Here is a 17,592-nt window from a genome sequence, read left to right on the forward strand (position 1 = left end):
TTGCTCAGACCACACAGCCAACATTTCAAGTTGGACAGGTCTCAGCACCGCCTGAGGAGTGCTTTGAAATGCAGATGCCCAGGTGGTGCCCAATTTTATCAGTGCAAATGGGGAGTGTACTGGGAAGCTGTCTTTTCAAAAAGGAGGGGGCTCTGGCTGGCTTGAAGAGCCCCCTGGTGGCTCTGAAAGGAGCATGACCCTCGGCTTGGGCCTGTGGTCTGAAGGAATGGGCTCAGCACCCCTCACCCCCACCCCAGTGCCCTGTGAAGCTGCTACTGCTACACTCACCCAAGTCCCTGTCTTTGGGCGCCCAACTGTCCCTGTCCCCCGCCCCCACCCTGATGGTCACTGTCACCACATCAGCCAGCACTGAGAGCCCAAAGGCTTGGCCTTCGGAAGGGGAACTGCCTGACTGTGCTTTTCTGCCCTGGCGGTGTGACCCCTCAGAGCACGAACCCCTCACTTGAAAGGTGGAGAGGATTACAGGCGGTAACACATACTTACCTTCGTGTCCTATGCCACGCCCTTGTGGACGTCTCATTGTTTTTAGCTGTGCGTCCCCCTCACAGGGCTGCTGAGGGGCGGAGGCAGGGGGCTTCCAGGAATAAGACACGGAAAGCACCCACTGCGCATTCGTGTCGGATTATTACCGCTATTGTTCCCTACAGAGCTAGTTAATGCTCCATGTTCTTCTTCACTGTTGCAGCGGAGTCTCCCATCCTAAGATCTGGGGGGATGTGTGGTGGGACGGGGTGGGGACGGGGGTGAACTTCCCAGGGGTCCCTCCTACCCTCACCCAAACTCTGTTCACACCTCCTTCTTTCCAGATGGGGCAGGGGTATGAAAGGGGCACAGAGCGACGGGCGTGGCCGCTCTGCTAGGACACAGGAACCTCGGGGGTGAGCCCTTGGTCCCCTTCTCCTCCTCCACCTTTCTCCCTCACCTCCCCGCCGTTTCCGCCCCCGGTCGATTGCACGCCCCCGCCTCACGCAGTGCGCGAAGCCGGCGTGCGCTAGGACCCCGGCGCGCCGCTCTCCGCCGCTATATGAGGCCGCGCTCCGGCCCCACGCGGAACCCGCGGCTCCCGGCCGTACGCGCGCTCTGACCCGCGCTGGACCGGAGGCCCGACCGGCCGCTGCGCAGCGGAGCCCAGCCCGGGGCCCGTGAGCCTGTGAGGGGCGCGCGCCTGGAGCCCCGCCGCGGGCACCATGGGCGCTGCCCACTCCGCGTCCGAGGAGGTGCGGGAGCTCGTGGGCAAGACTGGCTGTGAGTACCTCGCGGGGCGGGCGAGGCGGGGACGGCCGGCGCCCCAAGCCCACCCCCGCCCGGCTTCGCGTCGCCGCGTCGTGTCACCTTGGGCAAGTGGGTGGCCCTCTCTGCGCCTCAGTCTCCCCCTCTTTCAGATGGGTCGCCGCCGGTCACTTCGCGGGCTGCGGCGAGGAGCCCCGCGCGATGCTGAGCAAGTGCCGCGGCCGCTCAGCCTCAGGGCTCTCGGAGTTGGCCGGGAAGCCCGGATCCTGGGGCTGCGGGCCGGGAGAAAACGCCTCTGGCGGGGAGAGCGAGCGCACGGAGCCTCCCGGCAGGTGTGCGCGCCCCGCACCTGGCAGTCGTTAGGCTTGGAGATGAGCAGGGGAGCGGAAAGTTTTGGAGACGGCCAGAACTGGTAGGGAGCCGGCTCTGCCGCTCCCAGCGGACCTGAGACGGGTGAGTCCCTATCTTTGCGCGGCTCATCGTCTCTGCATCTGTAAAATGGGTGTAGCTGGGAGGCTTAAGCGAGGCAGCGTCCGCAGAGCACTTTATCCTCAGTTCCGCGTCCTTCTCTGGGCTCGCCCGGACCCCGGGACCCACAGAGGCTGCGCGCCCGCATCCGGCCTGGGGCGGGGTGCAAGGGGAGACAGAGCCGCGGGGCCCGCAGGGAAGTGATAGAGGAAGGACTTGTCTGGCCTGCCGGGGACTTGACCCTGCGCACTGACCTCGGGGCGCCGGCTTCTGCCACCGGCCCTGAAGGGGGTGTGGACCAAAGACTGCGGGAAGCTAGGTGTGTGGACAAACTGGCTTTGGCGACTGACGGAGCGGGTATGCACCCTGCCAGCTCTACTTCCTGGCCGTGTGACCTTGGGCGAGTCGCTTTACCTCTCTGAGTCTTAATTTCCGTCTTTGTGAAACGGGGATTCTCCTAGCTAGAACCTGCTCGATGCTCAAAAAATGGGAGCTGGCCCCTGGTGTCTGCCTTGAGTTTAGTGCAGCCAACCAGTGTCCAGAGTCGTCCCTGGGCGGGGTAGCCCAGCCATATGTGCTTTAGATGAGAGGGGCTCCCTGGGTAGCCCCTGCTGATCCCCCAACCTAAACACTGGGAGGATTGGATAAAAATCACAGAAAGCCCTTAAGAACTTGTGTGTGTGTATTCTTGTGTACAAATGTAGACATATCCAACTGGAGAGAAAAAAGTGTGGTGCAGAATACATAATGGTACCCTTTTTGCAGAAAACAGGAGGGGGAATAAGCATATGTATGTGTAATTGCCTTATTTGCATCAAAGACTCTGGAAGGATACGCAAGAAATGAAGGGTAATGGATACTTGGGGAAATGGTGGGAGGGGTGGAGGGGGAGTGAGCTTTTTACTGTAAACTTTTTTATGTTTTCATTTTGAACCATGTGAATATTTTACTTAGACATTTTATAAAGTGCAGTGTAAACCCAAGACTAACCTGAGAGAGGAGATGGGATTCCCCTTGCCCTTAACTTCTTGAATCTCTCCCTGTTATTTGGTTTTGCTTATGTTTTTATTTCTTAAGTGCCCCCCTGGTGCCTCCTGCTGCTGGCACTGTGTCTGGGCAGGCTGAGATGAGGGTTCTCCTAACAGGGATCCTCAGCGGGAAGGGTAGGCTTGCCACCAGCCCCTATCTCGGCAGCACCACCACGTGCTGGGGGAACTGGTCAGGGGGAGTTCCTCTGGTTTCCGCTTTGACGGGTGATGGGGCCGCAGAGCATGCTGGGTTCTTGCCAGTTTCCTGGGTCCCCGACCTCCCACAGACGTGGAGGGAGGGTTTCCTGCTCTGTAGCTTTCTATAGTTTTCTGTGGCTTCCCTTCTGGCTGCCCGGAACTCAGATTTCACACCTCAAAGCAGGGAGGGAGACCGAAGGGGTCTGGGAGAAGGTTCTCAGGTAGACTAGAGAGTGAACTCCTTCAACTTTCTCAACTGTAGGAGGGTGGAAGTTCCCCCTCAGTCCTCTGCAAAGAGCTGGCACTTTTACAAACTGTTCAGCAAATATTAATTGGCCAGAGGCTGGGGATTCAGAAGGGACCCAGAGAGGCTGATGTTCTGAGGAGAGACACAGGAACTGATAGGTGGTAAGCTCTGTGAATGAGGTAGGATAGGGTGGGGTGAGGGTAGGGGGAGGGGGTATGGGGTAGACTAGGAGAGCCTCTCTGAGAGAGTGACATTGGAACAGAAACCCGAATAAGAAGGTGGCAGCCACATAAAGATCCATGGAAAAGACATTTCAGACAGAGGGAACAGCAAATGCAAAGGCCCTGTGGCAAGTCCCAGGAACAGTTTGGCTCCAGTAAATGAGAACTGTATGAGACGAGGACTCAGACGTAGTCAGGGCTCAGGTCATGGCAGGTGCTTGACTTAGCAACAGGTTGGATTCGAGTCTTGCTAACTGTGCTACCTTGGGCAAGTCACTCATGCTGTCTGTGCCTCAGTTTCACCCACTGTGAAATGGGGATAGTAATAACACCTGCCTCCATGTTGTTGCAAAGGTTTAAGTAAATTATATATGTAAAATGATTAGAACAGTGCTTGGCATGTGACAGGTGCCAGTGTTCAGTGTTATGGGCCACATTTGAAACACCTTTGTACCAGCTAGTCGCCGGGGAGCCACAGCTAGGAGCCAAGTCCCGGTCCCACTTCTTCCCAGCTGTGTGACCTTGAGCAAGTAAGTGATTTTACCTCTGTAAAATCTGGATTCATCTGGATCCTGGGGTGGTTGTGTGGATTCAATAAGATGATGTATGTACACACGTGAAGGGCTTGGCTTTGGCATGGGGTATTAGCTCCCAGGATCCTGTGGGCCAGACAGGGCCATTCCTGTAAGAACCCTTGACAGGTGTCCCTGAAAAGGGAGCTGAAGGGAAGGGGAAGACCCAAAGGCTGTGATAGCCAGCGAACAGGCTATGCCTCCAGGGTGACCTTGATTTCCTGGCACAGACTCAGCCTGCTCCCTTCCTGAGGGGCATGGGCTGTGAGGAGGACTCAGTCCTCTCGGTGAGACACAGTGAGAAGGATAAGCAGAGGATGGTGCAGCTCAGCATTTTTCCTGAGTGCTTGCTGAGCACCAGGCTCCACGCGGCCGCTTTGCATGCACCCTCATTGAATCTTCCTAATAATCCTCCAGGGAAGGTGGTGATATCACCATTCTACAGATAAGGAAACTGAGGCTCAGAGAGGTAAAGCAACTTGCTTGCAGTCCCACAGCTAGTGAGCGGAGGAATGGGGGATCATAGGGTCCCCAAGTCCACTTTCTGGCCATCACTGTGCTTCCACTGTGCTTAGTTGCCACCTTGATTTCTAGGAACCGAGGAGGGGCAGGAAAAGCCTTCGCCTGGTTTCTTCTCACCCCCAGGCCTTTGCACGAGCTGTTCCCTCTGCCTGGAGTACTCTTAACTCTGATGCGCACAGTTCGATCTTTCTGTATGGGAATGCTTCTACAGCTACCACCCAGGATTTACGATGTCAGGCATTCCCTCTGAGCCCTGTCTTTACGAAGTGAAGACTCTCCGGGGCTCCTGCAGCTCCTGTGTTCTTTCTCGTAATAGCACATATCACATCATATAATTGTCAGCTCTGTCACCTGCCACCCCCTTGAAACGCTGCGCTCCCAAGGAGCGGGGAACAGTCTGTTCACCTTTGGATGCTGCGTACTACACAGTGGGATTACAGAGGTTCACGTTGAAGGGTGATGGGGTGAAGACTCTGGGGACTTCACGACCCAAGGAGTATTGCTCAGGAATATGTGTTCAGTGGAAAGTCTAGGGCCACCCTACCAGCTGGCGTTGGCCGCACAGCCCTCCTGGCATCTCCAGCCCCCTCCCTATGCAGTGACACCCATTGACTTCAGCACTGAGCCAGCCCAACCAAAAATAGTCCTGAGCACCGGCTCGCCCACGCAGGGGCACCACGGGGTCTGTTACGCCCTCTTCCCTTCTCCCTGCTGCTAAAATCTCACTGATTGATTCTGAACAGAAACAGGTATTCGCAAGCATCTTTTCTGAGCCAAGGAAGCTAAACACCTAGATTGTTAAAATGCGCATTAAAAACCCAAGTATGAGGGTATCCTGGCTGTGTGTTTGAGTTTGTGGTGAACTTGCTTCTCCATCTCTTCCCCCAGGACAGCAACGAGCAGTGCCTGGTGGGGTGGAGGCGGTATCCTTGGGGGTGCCGAGGTGTGAAATGGGCCCTGACAGGAAGGAAAGACTCCTAAGGAATCACTAACTGAGGGCCCCCCTGACTTTGGCCCAAGACAGTTCCCTTTGCCCCCCCCGAGCAGGCCTGATGGTGGCTCCACTTCGGTCCCCCCCATCCGTGCCTGCTCCTGGAGTTCAAAAGGAAGTAATAAGAGGAAGATTGTGGGAAAAGTGGAGGGTCTGTTTTTCCCTTCAGACTCCAGAATAGCTCCACAGGCATGCCTGTCTGGTTGCCAAGAAGCTGCCAGAAGGAAGAAGAAAACATCTCCCACATCTTAAGTTCAGACCTCAGATGGTAACTGCCAATGTTGTTCGGCCGCTTGTCATCTGTCAACACTGAGCTGAGCCAAGCACTTTATCCGCATTAGCTCATGGAAGCTTCCCAGGAACCCTGTCGAGGCCCCATTTTACAGATGAGGACATTGAGGCTCGAGAAGTGAAATGACTTGCCCAAGGCCACAGGCTAATGAGAAGTAGAGCTGGGAGTCCATTGCTGGTCTACTCCCAAAACCTCATCATTTGGGAAGGGAACCAGAGGTGCCAGGAGGGCTGGTGTGGCCAAGGTCCGCTGGTGGGGTTTTCCACTGGACTCACGCTCCTGGACAGTCCACCCTGGGTTACAAAGTCTTCAAGTGGCGCCAGACCACAGCCTTGGCCCTTGTACCTGTTGTATTCTGACTGGTTCCAGGCACTGGGTGCCAAGGGGGACAAGACACATGCCCCGTCCTCCGGGAGCTCACAGGCTTTCCTTTCCATGCTTGCCACGTGGGGGTATCCAGACCTCGCCTGCCCCACCTCCCTGGGTGCTCAGAATGTGCAAACGTGTAGGAGGGGGCTGGCTTTAGAAGCTTTGGAAGGGCTGGGAGGCTGATGGACTTTATGGTAATTACTGGTCACCCAAAAGCACCTCCTTGTTCTGGCCCATGCTGATGTTTTTTGCTCTCTTCAGCTGGGCCTGATAATATCATTACTAGTAACAGCTTCAGAGCAGCACCCCTAAAAGCTGGTGTTCATTGTGTTATGTGGTTTGAGCCCCCAACTGGGAGCTCTGCTCTGCACCACTTTGCTGAGACGCCTTGTCCAGGCCACGTCCCTCTCTGAGCCACCAGTCCCACCCCTTAGAAAATGTAGGGGTTGACCAGATGATCTATGGTCCCTTTGCCCAGCTGTTAATAATAACTACTCTTTCTTAGGCAGAGTTCCCTGGTGGTCCAAATGGTTATCATGCTCAGCTGCTAACTAAAAGGTTGGGGATTTGAGTCCACCCAGAGGTGCCTTGGAAGAAAGGTAGGGCAATCTACTGCTAAAAAGTCTGCCATTGAAAATCCTGTGGAGCACGGTTCTACTCTGACACACATGGGGTTGGCATGAGTCAGAATCAACTGGACAGCATCTGGCTTACTCTTTCTTGGACGCTTCATGTCGGTCATCTTCTAATCCTCATAATAACCCAGCGAGGGTAGGACTGTTCCTGTTGACAGCTTACAGATGAGGACACTGAGACTCACGCAGGTGACGTGACATGCCCAAGGTCACTTAGACGCTGAGTGTGGATCCCAAATTCAAAACCAGGCCTTTGAAGTGGGTTATTCAGGTGCTGGGCGAAACTACCTCTCCCAAATGCTAGAAACCAAGACTTTAAGAGTCTGCAAGTCTCTTATTATCTGGGAGAGGCAACTCTGTTACCCCATGACCACGTTCGCAGTCCACCACACACTTGCTTATTAAGTTGGCAAGGGGAGAATTGGACCTCACAGCAGATAGGATTGGTTCTGTGCAATGTGGAAAGTTCTAGAATGGTGGGCTACCCCAGGGGAGGGCAAGCTCAGTTGTGGGCAGTATGAGGAGAGTGGGGTTTGCCGCTGGGAGGAAGAGGCAGAAATGTACCGCCCCCTCCATTTCCTAGGATCTCACTTGGAGGCTCACATCAGTTTCAGACAAAGAATTTGTGTTTTCTCTGCATGAAAGCAATTGGCAGTTCGCACCAAGTCTTCTAGCTCTGCAGATTAGTAATAATTAGATCCCTTATGTATCTTTCTTTCTCGCCTCCTCCCTCTCCCCCAGTGCATGCCCCAGCAGGATATTTTTTTTGTAAGTTAATGGTCCCCAGAAAGTAGCTCGGAATTTAATCAAGGCTGAGACATACCATACGGTCCAATAACACAGACAAAATACCTCGCATGTTGTTAAGATGCTTTTAGTTTTGCAAAGCACTTTAGTTATCTATTATCTCAAGCTGAGGGAACAAGATGTTTTTGACTCGCAAGTGCCCACTGCTCTGGGAAGATAAGGGAGGGCCTCCATGTGTCTATGCTGGAGGGGCAGTCGGGGAGGAGCCAGGTCCCTCTGGTCCTGCCAGCCATCCGGCTGTATAATTCATAAAACCAGAAGGTCAAGTGGGTGATTTCCACCGGTGGTGGAAGCCACCTTCAGCGCTAGGAAAAGAAGGTCCTTTGTTGTCCCTGCCATGTGACCTTTGCAGATGGAAATGCTGTTAGAAGTGGGTCTTCCGCTCTCGGCTCGGTTCCCTGGGAGGTGAGAGGAGGTGTCAGGACCCGGGTACCTCTGGGAGGCAGGGAAGGTAGCCAGGCAGGGGACATCACTGTTGATGTGGCTTAGTCACAGGCAGCTGGATGGAAAGAGAAGGCTGGTTATAAGCAAAGCTGGCTGCAGTGGATGACTGTCCTCATGGGCTGGGGCTTGAAGGGGGTTCCTTTCCCTCCACCATGAGCACAGAAACCTGAGTGAGCACCCGCACTGTGCAGATCTCACCCATCTGGTAATACTAAGAGGTTCCCTTGTCTCACCGTCACCTGCATCCCCTGGGACCTCAACCAGAGTCCCACAGAGGCACAAAGATAGACCTCCCACCATCTTGACCTCTACTAGTAGATAGATGTGGGTTTGAATCATGGCACTGCCTCTTACTGTCTAGGCAAAGTACTTTGCCTCCCTGAGTCTCAACTTCTTCATCTGTAAAGCAGGAGTACACAGGGTTGTTGGAGGATTAAATGAGAATTTGGGTAAAGCATTTGACACATCTAAGTGCTCAACAGTTGTTGACAGGTCCTGATCATTTTATCACTTTTTTTTTCACATTAATCAGTTTTGTTTTTTCTAGGCTTACCTTTTTCAAGTAGAGCACAGAATCCACATTTGATTGAAGGCTTAACCTAACATTTTTCTTGGGAAGAAAATTCATTTGTATGAGGGCTCTAGATCATAGTGGGAAATAGGTGCCAGCAATGGGCTCAAACATAGCAATGATTGTGAAGATGGCGCAGGACCGGGCAGTGGTTCGTTCTGTTGTACAGGGGGTCGCTGTGAGTCGGAATGGATTCGACAGCACCTGACAACAACAACGTGATCTAAAAAAGAGCCTTCATCCCTTAATGGTATTTTTCTTTTTAAATACTTGATCTATAATGTGAACATTTATTGAGTGCTTACAATGTGCTGTTGCTAGGTGCTCTTGAGGCCAGTTAACTGGGGTGTCCCCTGAAGCCATGACCTCCAGACCAAGAAACCAAATCCCATGAGGTTTTTGGGTGTACATAAGCAGCCTCAGTAGCTACTCTTTTTTCTTTTTTTTCATTGTTGTAAATATATCTATCATACAACTTTTGCCAATTCAACTTTTTACAGGTGTGCAACTTAACTGACAGCAATTACAATAATTGGCTGTGCAACCCTACCCTTAATCAACTTATTTCCGTCACTGTTAACCCCCCTTTCCCCTTCCCTCCTGCCCCTGGTAACCACTAATAAACTTTATTGTCTATACATTTGCCTTGTCTTTTTATATAAGTGAGCTCATACAATATTTGTCCTTTTGTGATTGACTTATTTCTCTCAGCCTAATATCTTTTTATCTTTTTCCTCAATAATTCCTGTTAGAAATGTGTTAGACTATCTGATTCTATTCTGTATGCCTCTTAACCCTTCTTTCATGTTTTCTATCTTCCTCTTGCTCCATGGTGTATTTTGGGTCATCCCCTTAGGTTGGTCTTCCAGTTCACTAATTCCACCTTCAGCTATTACAATTTTGCTGCCTTAACCTGACTATTAAGTTTTTAAAATTCCAACTACTTTAAATGTTTTTATATGCTCTATATGGTTTTTAAATTTATCTCTTTTGTGATAGTGTACTGTTATTTCATTATTTGTAATAATGTAAAGTATACTATGTAGTGTTTGTTATGTTTTGCCTTCTTGGGGTACTATTCCTTTTGTTAATTGTGTCTACTGATTTTCTCATGGTTCATTCGCTTGTGTTGTGTTTTTTGATTATGAGCTCATCTTCAGTTGAGCTGTCCCTTCTCTCCCTCCTTTCCCATAGAAGTCCTACGTGCCCTGGGTTATAGAAGTGTCTTACACAGTGCTTTTGCATGTGTTGTGCTGTGTACCTCAGAGATTTCAGTGGTCTGGAAACACTTCTAACAAAATTCCTCAGTTTGGGTTTCCTGCACCACAGAGGTTTCAATTGTTCACCCATGCATGGTGCCGGCGTGGAGTTTTGATTTATCACGGAAGCCTGCCCCTTTCCTCTGTTTACTTCTACCTCCGTGGCAGAGACAACTTCCTTGTTGGTTCTCTGGGCTCGTGGGGAACATTATTCTGGCCCATCTTACACAGTTGTTGTTGTTAGTTGCTGTTGAGTTAGCTCCAACTCATGGTGACCTTAGGAATAACAGAACGAAACATTGCCCATTCAGTCCTGTGCCATCTTCATGACCATTAGTATGCTGGAGCCCATTGTTGCAGCTGTTGTGACAGTCTGTCTACAGTGAGGGTTTTCCTCATTTTTGCTGATCCTCTAAATGGAGGGACAGCCTTTTGTGTTTCAGCTTTTTATAGGAGTATCAGTTCTAGCTTGTGCAGAAGACCCAAAGCCACTTTTGTCACTGTGTGGGCTTAAAGACCCCAGATGTTAGAGCCTGTAACCATTCTAACACCCCTGGAAACCACCTCTGCAGCATCTGACTCTCCCATCCTGCTGGGTCTGAGTTCTCTCCTTGCTTCTGGTGCCCAGGGATATCCTTTCTTTCAAGCTTAGCTGTGTATTACATTTTTTTTCTTATTTTAGCCAGTGTTTTCATGTGTTTATGGTGGAAGGGAGAGTTCCTGTAGCACGAACTAGAATTCTTTAGGTGTCCTACTGTCATGGATTGAATTGTGTCCCCCAAAAATATCTGTCAACTTGGTTGGGTCATGATTCCCAGTATTGTGTAATTTTGTAATCTGATGTGATTTCCTTATGTGTTGTAAATATAATGACTATGATCTAATAAGATGGATTAGTGGCAGTTATACTGATGAGGTATACAAGATTGCATAGTGTCTTAAGCCAGTCTCTTTTTGAGATATAAAAGACAGAAGCAAGCAAAGACACATGAGAGCCTCACACCACCAAGAAAGCAGTGCCAGGAGCAGAGCGCGTCCTTTGGACCTGAGGTTCCTGCGCAGAGAAGCTCCCAGACCAAGGGAAGATTGATGACATGGATCTTCCTCCAGAGCCAACAGAGAAAGCGTTCCCCTGAAGCTAACACCCTGAATTTGGACTTGTAGCCTACTGTACTGTGAGAGAATAAACTCCTCTTTGTTAAATCCATCCACTTTTAGTATTTCTTTTATAGCAGCACTAGATGACTAAGACACCTACCTTAAGCCCTCATGCTTCGGGTAAGCCCATCTCCACTTGGTTTAGCCTCATTATTAATTTGGAGCTGTGATCATTCTGGAAGGATGTGAAAACCAGTTCCTTAGATGCTCTAAAAGATGCCCACTCTCCAAATCTCTACTGATTCACTGCTGCTTTTTACCCTTTTCCATCTATAGTCTTTTTATTAAAATTGAGATAACTTTGTCTCTTTAATTGCATAAGTGATATGTATTCATTGTTCCAGTCACGTCTCAGTTGTAGTAGCACATAGAGCATAGCAAATGGTCATGACAACAGACTCTGGACTCACAAACCTTGGTTCGAATCCCAGGTCTGCTCTTCATAACTGTGTAACCTCAGCAAGTGACTTAATCTCTCTGACACTCAGTGTCCTAATCTATAAAATGGGTGTAATAAACACCCTAGAAAGGTGATTGTTGTTGTTGTTAGGTGCCATCGAGTTAATTTTGACTCATAGCAACCCCATGAGACAGAGTAGAACTGCTACCATAGGATTTTCTAGGCTGTAATCTTTACAGGAGCAGATTTCCAGGTCTTTTCTCCCATAGAGCCATTGGGTGGGTTCAAACCACCAACCTTTTGGTTAGCAGCTGAGTGCTTAATGGTTGTGCCTCCAGAGCTCCTTTAGAAAGTAATTATGAGGACTAAATAAGGTTATGAGGTCTGTTTGAGGACTTAGTAAGATAATGCATGCCAGGCATTTGGCTTGATTCCTGCCTCTCAGTAAATGCCAACACATGGTAGTTATTATTCCTGCTGTAAGGCAAATGGCAAAGAACAGAGCATAGCCGTAGGAAGGTGAACGTAGACAAGCAAAACACATACTGTGTGATTTTTAGAGTCACACTTACCCACTCACACACTCTGACAGCACTTCAGGCTGCTCATGAGAGGAGAAAATATCCATAAGTCAAGTCAGTTCTCTCTGTCCCAGGTTCTGCTCCAGTCCCGAGAATTGGAGGATTCGTCTTGTGTAGAAAAACCCAAATATCAACCAAGTGACGTCTTGTTACCACCTCCAGGGGAGAAGACCCACGCAATTGAGGATAGTAACCCCCTCCATCGTTTGCTGGTGTCAGAGTCACCAACAAAAGTGCGACACCTACACAGGCACTGTATGGAACAACACTGCACTCAGATGGGGAAGAAATAGAGCACAGTCAGCCTCAGTAGTGGGTATAGGTTCCCCACGGCCAGCTGGTCTTACTTTGAAGCTGACATAGGGAGATGGTCTGTATGCACCCCTCTTGTGCTGCAGGAGAAGGACCACATTCCTTCCCTGCGGGAACAGATAGAGAAGTGGGATTGGCCAGGTGAGGTGCCGTATAACGCACATGCTTAGCTAGGCAGTTCCTGGGAATGTTGACATATGCTCAGGGCAAGATGGGAGGTATGTATTGATAGGCTACCAGCTACTATGGGATATGTTTTGGTTTAGACAACCCAGAAAAGGGAGTCAGCCTACACTCTCATCTGGTCCAAGAAGCCAGGCTGACACAGGTGGTCCTGAGCATAAGATTCACTTACGGGTCACAGGAAAAGGCAGTGGGCTGCTCTGGGACTGCCCCCTTCCCCACCAGAGAGATCCTAACAAGACCTTGGTCCTCGAGATTAAAATAATGCTGCATCCATGTTGACACCTTTGAGTTGTGGTGTTGGCGAAGACTATTGAATATACCATGGACTGCCAGAAGAACGAACAGATCTGTTTTGGGACAAGCACAGCCAGACTGCTCCTTAGAAGCAACGATGATGAGATTTCGTCTCACATACTTCGGACATGTTATTAGGAGGGACCAGTCCCTAGAGAAGGACATCATGCTCGGTAAAGTAGAGGGTCATCAGAAAAGAGAAAGACCCTCAAGGAGATGGATTGACACACTGGCTGCAGCAGTGTGCTGAAGCATAACAATGATCGTGGGGATAGCACAGGCCTGGGCGGCGTTTCGTTCTGTTGTATACAGGGTCACTATGAGTTGGAACTGACTCAACGGCACCTAACAACCAGAACAACATGTTGACAAGAGTGAAATAAATGCTGAGTCCATGCTGATGTGGGCCTGGGCTGTTCTTAACCAGGAATTCCTTGCCTTTTGCTTGCACAAAGCGGGTTGAAGATTGCATGAAAAGGGTTTTAAAGTGCTGCATGAAAGCCAGCAATTAATGTTGCTGCTGCTGTTTTGGAGAACAGACTTGGGCTTGAGAACTTTCTTCTTAAGGCCAGGTGTACCCAGGTACGTTCTTGGTTCCCTGGAAAATCCTGGCAGCTAGGCATGGTCTGTAATATGTGCAGATTTGGCACATGCCTTCCAAGGAGAAGGTAGGTAAAAGAAACAGGGCTTCCAGCATCATGAAGCATCTCGTGTTTGCCGGGCACAAGAGGGTGGCTCCCACTTGTCATGGTCCCTGTGAGGCTCAGGAAGCCCATCCCTCCCTCTCCCTCATGAGGCCGAGATTAGTCATTGCTTTGGCTGCAGCCCCAGGTGGCACTCAACAAGTTGCCACTTTTCTCTGGAGCCTGGAGCCAGCTGACAGCAAAGGTGGTACCCCTAGATTATTGCTTTAGGGGCATAATAATAGTCATGGCAACTCCTGTATGTCACTTCTCTCTTGCCAGCCCCAGTGCTAAGTGTATGTACGATTTTTTTTAATTGTGGTAAAATACACATAACATAGACTTTACCATTTAAACCAATTTAAAGTGTACTCAGTGACATTAAGTACATGCGGAGCATTGTGCAACTGTCACCTCTATTTAGTTCTAGAACTTTTTCAACACCTCAAAATGAAACCCCATACCTATTAAGCAGTCACGCTCCACACCCTCTGGAGCACTGGTGGCCCCGTGGTTAAGAGCTCGGCTGCTAACAAAAAGGTCAGCAGTTCAAATCCACGAGCCTCTCCTTAGAAACCTTATGGGGCAGTTCTACTCTGTCCTATAGGGTCACTATGAATCGGAATCAGTTTGATGGCAACAGCTTTGTTTTTTTTTTCCCCCGTACCCCCCAGCCCCTGGAAACCACTAATCAATCTACTTTGTCTCTTTGTATTTACCTATTCTGGACATTTCATATAAATGGAATCATGATATGTAGCCTTTTGTGACTGACTTCTTTCACTTATCATAATGTTTAGAAGGTTTATCCACGTTGTAACATGTATCAGTGCTTCATTTCTTGTTACAGCTAAATCATGTACCACGCCTTGTTTATCTATTTATCAGTTGATGGACATTGGGTTGTTTCTACTTTTTGGCATTGTGAATAAGGCTGCTATGAACGTTTGTATATGAGTTTTTGTTTGAACATACGTTTTCATTTCTCTTGGGTATATACCTGGAAATGGAATTGTGGGTCATATGGTAATTCTGTTTATAACTTTTTGAGGAATTGCCACACTGTTTTCTACAGCGGCTGAATCACTTTGAATTTCCACCAGCGGTATGTTAGCGTTCTGATTTCTCCACATCCTTGACAACTCTTGCTGTGTGTGTATGTGTTTTCATAGCCATCATGGTTAAAAAAATTTTTTAACTTAAATTATACAAGTACCGAATTTTTACACAAATAATGTGTGTGTTACATGTTTTATTGCCAAGCAAGCCCTCTCCCTGGAGGTATTTTCATAAGGGTGCTATGCCCTTTTTTTTACAGCAATATGTAAAAATTAGCGTAGCAGGCTTATGAAAATACTTACTGGGGGGAAGTCTTAGTTGGCAAAACAAAAATGTATAACGTGCACATTACTTATGTAAAAATACAGTAATTCCTGTTAGTTGCAGCAAAATTAATGGGTGGGTAAGCACAAATGAGGAGTGAAGCAAGGAGAGGAGAGAAGTAACCTAATTCTACTATCTGAAGCAATTTACTGTTACTATTTTGTTGGATACTCCTGTTTTTTCCTGTGCATGCACATATGTATGAATTCTTATATAAATGAAATATTGTAGCCTATGTTTCTTTCACCTAATAGCCGTAAACATTTTTCTTTGCCTTGAAATATTTTTAAAATAGTTGTTTAAACGTGTGTAGTAGTCTGTCTTTGGGATGTAGCAGGGTTTATTTAGCCATTTTTCTCTGTTCTAGGTGACTTTATAAAACATAAATACCACAGATAACAAGAATCAACTGTATATACCTTTCTCTTAAGCTTTCGTTACAAACTACCAAGTCATCCTCCTCCCAAAAGTTTGTTATTGTTGTTGTTAGGTGCCGTTGAGTCGATTTCTAACTCATAGTGACCCCGTATACAATAGAACAAAACACTGCCAGGTTCTGCACCATCCTCACGACGGTTGCTATGTGTGAGCCCATTGCTGCAGTTACTGTGTCAATCCATCTCCGTGAGGGTCTTCCTCTTTTTCGCTGCCCCTCTACTTTACCAAGCATGACGTCCTTCTCCAGGGAGTCGTCCCTCCTGATAACATGTCCAAAGTATGTGAGATGAAGTCTTGCCATCTTCGCATCTATGGAGCATTCTGGCTGTACTTCTTCCAAGACAGGTTTGTTCATTCTTCTGGCAGTCCATGGTATATTCAGTATTCTTCGCCAACACCATAATTTGAAGCAATCAGTCTTCTTCGGTTTTCCTTATTCGTTGTCCAACTTATGCAAGCATATGAACCAAACCAAACCAAACCCATTGCCATTCAAGTCTATTCTGACTCATAGTGACCCCATACATATGAGGCGATTGAAAATACCGTGGCTTGGGTCAGGTGTGCCTTAGTCATCAAAGTGACGTCTTTGCTCTTTAACACTTTAAAGAGGTCTTTTGCAGCAGATCTGCCCAATGCAGTACGTCATTTGATTTCTTGACTGCTGCTTCCATGGGTTTAATTGTGGATCCAAGTAAAATGAAATCCTTGATAACTTCAATCTTTTCTCTGTTTATCATGATGTTGCTTATTGGTCCAGTTGTGAGGAATTTTGTTTTCTTTATGTTGAGGTGTAATCCATAGTGAAGGTTGTGGTCTTTGATCTTTATCAGTAAGTGCTTTAAGTCCTCTTCATTTTCAGCAAGCAAGGCTGTGTCACCTGCATATCACAGGTTGTTAATGAGTCTTCCTCCAATCCTGATGCCCCATTCTTCTTCATATAGTCCAGCTTCTCGGATGATTTGCTCAGCATACAGAGTGGATAAGTATGGTGAAAGGATACAACCCTGACACACACCATTCCTGATTTTAGACTACGCAGTATCCCCTTGTTCTGTTCAAACGACTGCCTCTTGGTCTATGTATAGGTTCCTCATGAGCACAATTAAGTGTTCTGGAATTCCCACTCTTCTCAATGTTGTCCATAATTTGTTATGATCCACATAGTCAAATGACTTTGCATAGTCAATAAATCATAGGTAAACATCTTTCTGGTATTCTCTGCTTTCAGCCAAGATCATCTGACATCAGCAATCATATCCTTCCCTGTCCTTTTCTGAACCTGGCTTGAATTTCTGGTAATTCCCTGTCGATGTACTGCTGCAACCATTTTTGAATTATCTTCAGCAAAATTTAACTTGCATGTGATATTAATGATACTGTTCAATAATTTCTGCATTCTGTTGGATCACCTTTCTTTGGAATGGGCACAGATAAGGATCGCTTCCAGTCGGCTGGCCAGGTAGCTGTCTTCCAAATTTTTTGGCATAGATGAGTGAGCGCTTCCAGTGTTGCATCTGTCTGTTGAAACGTCTCAATTGGTATTCCATCATTTTCTGGAGCCTTGTTTTTCACTGATGCCTTCAGTGCATCTTAAGCTTCTTCCTTTAATACCATCAGTTCTTGGTCATCTGCTACCTCCTGAAATGATTGAATGTCGACCAATTCTTTTTGATACAGTGATTCTGTGTATTCCTTCCATCTTCTTTGATGCTTCCTGCATCTTCTTTGATTCTTCCTGCTTCGTTCAGTATTTTCCCCATAGAATCCTTCAGTTTTGCAACTCAAGACCTGAATTTTTCGTTAGTTCTTTTAGCTTGAGAAATACTGAGCGTTTTCTTCTCTTTTGGTTTCCTAACTCCAGGTCTTTGCACATTTCATTATAATACTTTACTTTGTCTTCTTGAGCTGTCCTTTGAAATCTTCTAGTCGGCTCTTTTACTTCATCATTTCTTCTGTTCGCTTTAGCTACTTTACATTCAAGAGCAAGTTTCAGAGTTTCTTCTGACATCCATTTTGGTGGTTTCTTTCTTTCCTGTTTTTTAGTAACCTTTGCTTTCTTCATGTATGATGTCCTTGATGTCATCTCATAACTTGTCTGGTCTTTGCGTCAAATCCATTCTCAAGATGCTCTCTAAAGTCAGGTGGGATATAGTCAAGGTTGTACTTTGGTTCTTGTGGACTTGTTTTAATTTTCTTCAGCTTCACCTTGAACTTACACGTGAGCAATTGATGCTGTGTTCTGCAGTTGGCCCCTGGCCTTGTTCTGACTGATGATATGG

At 48.0% G+C, this 17,592-nt stretch overlaps 1 protein-coding gene across 2 annotated transcripts in view; it reads left to right on the top strand.

The window, feature by feature from the left end:
- The first annotated feature begins 1,044 nt into the window (after positions 1-1,044).
- The window catches only part of TESC (tescalcin), a 71,849-nt gene continuing 55,301 nt past the window's right edge, over positions 1,045-17,592 (top strand). Inside the window, exon 1 of one of the 2 annotated variants that reach the window (XM_023733776.1) lies at positions 1,045-1,266. In XM_023733776.1, the coding sequence (XP_023589544.1) occupies positions 1,209-1,266 (58 nt within the window). In that variant the 5' untranslated portion in view covers positions 1,045-1,208. The remainder of the gene's footprint in view (positions 1,267-17,592) is intronic. The other variant, XM_004379041.2, reaches the window with a different exon arrangement.

Source organism: Trichechus manatus, unplaced genomic scaffold (assembly GCF_000243295.1).
Source record: "Trichechus manatus latirostris isolate Lorelei unplaced genomic scaffold, TriManLat1.0 scaffold00061, whole genome shotgun sequence".
Classification (NCBI taxonomy): domain Eukaryota; kingdom Metazoa; phylum Chordata; class Mammalia; order Sirenia; family Trichechidae; genus Trichechus; species Trichechus manatus.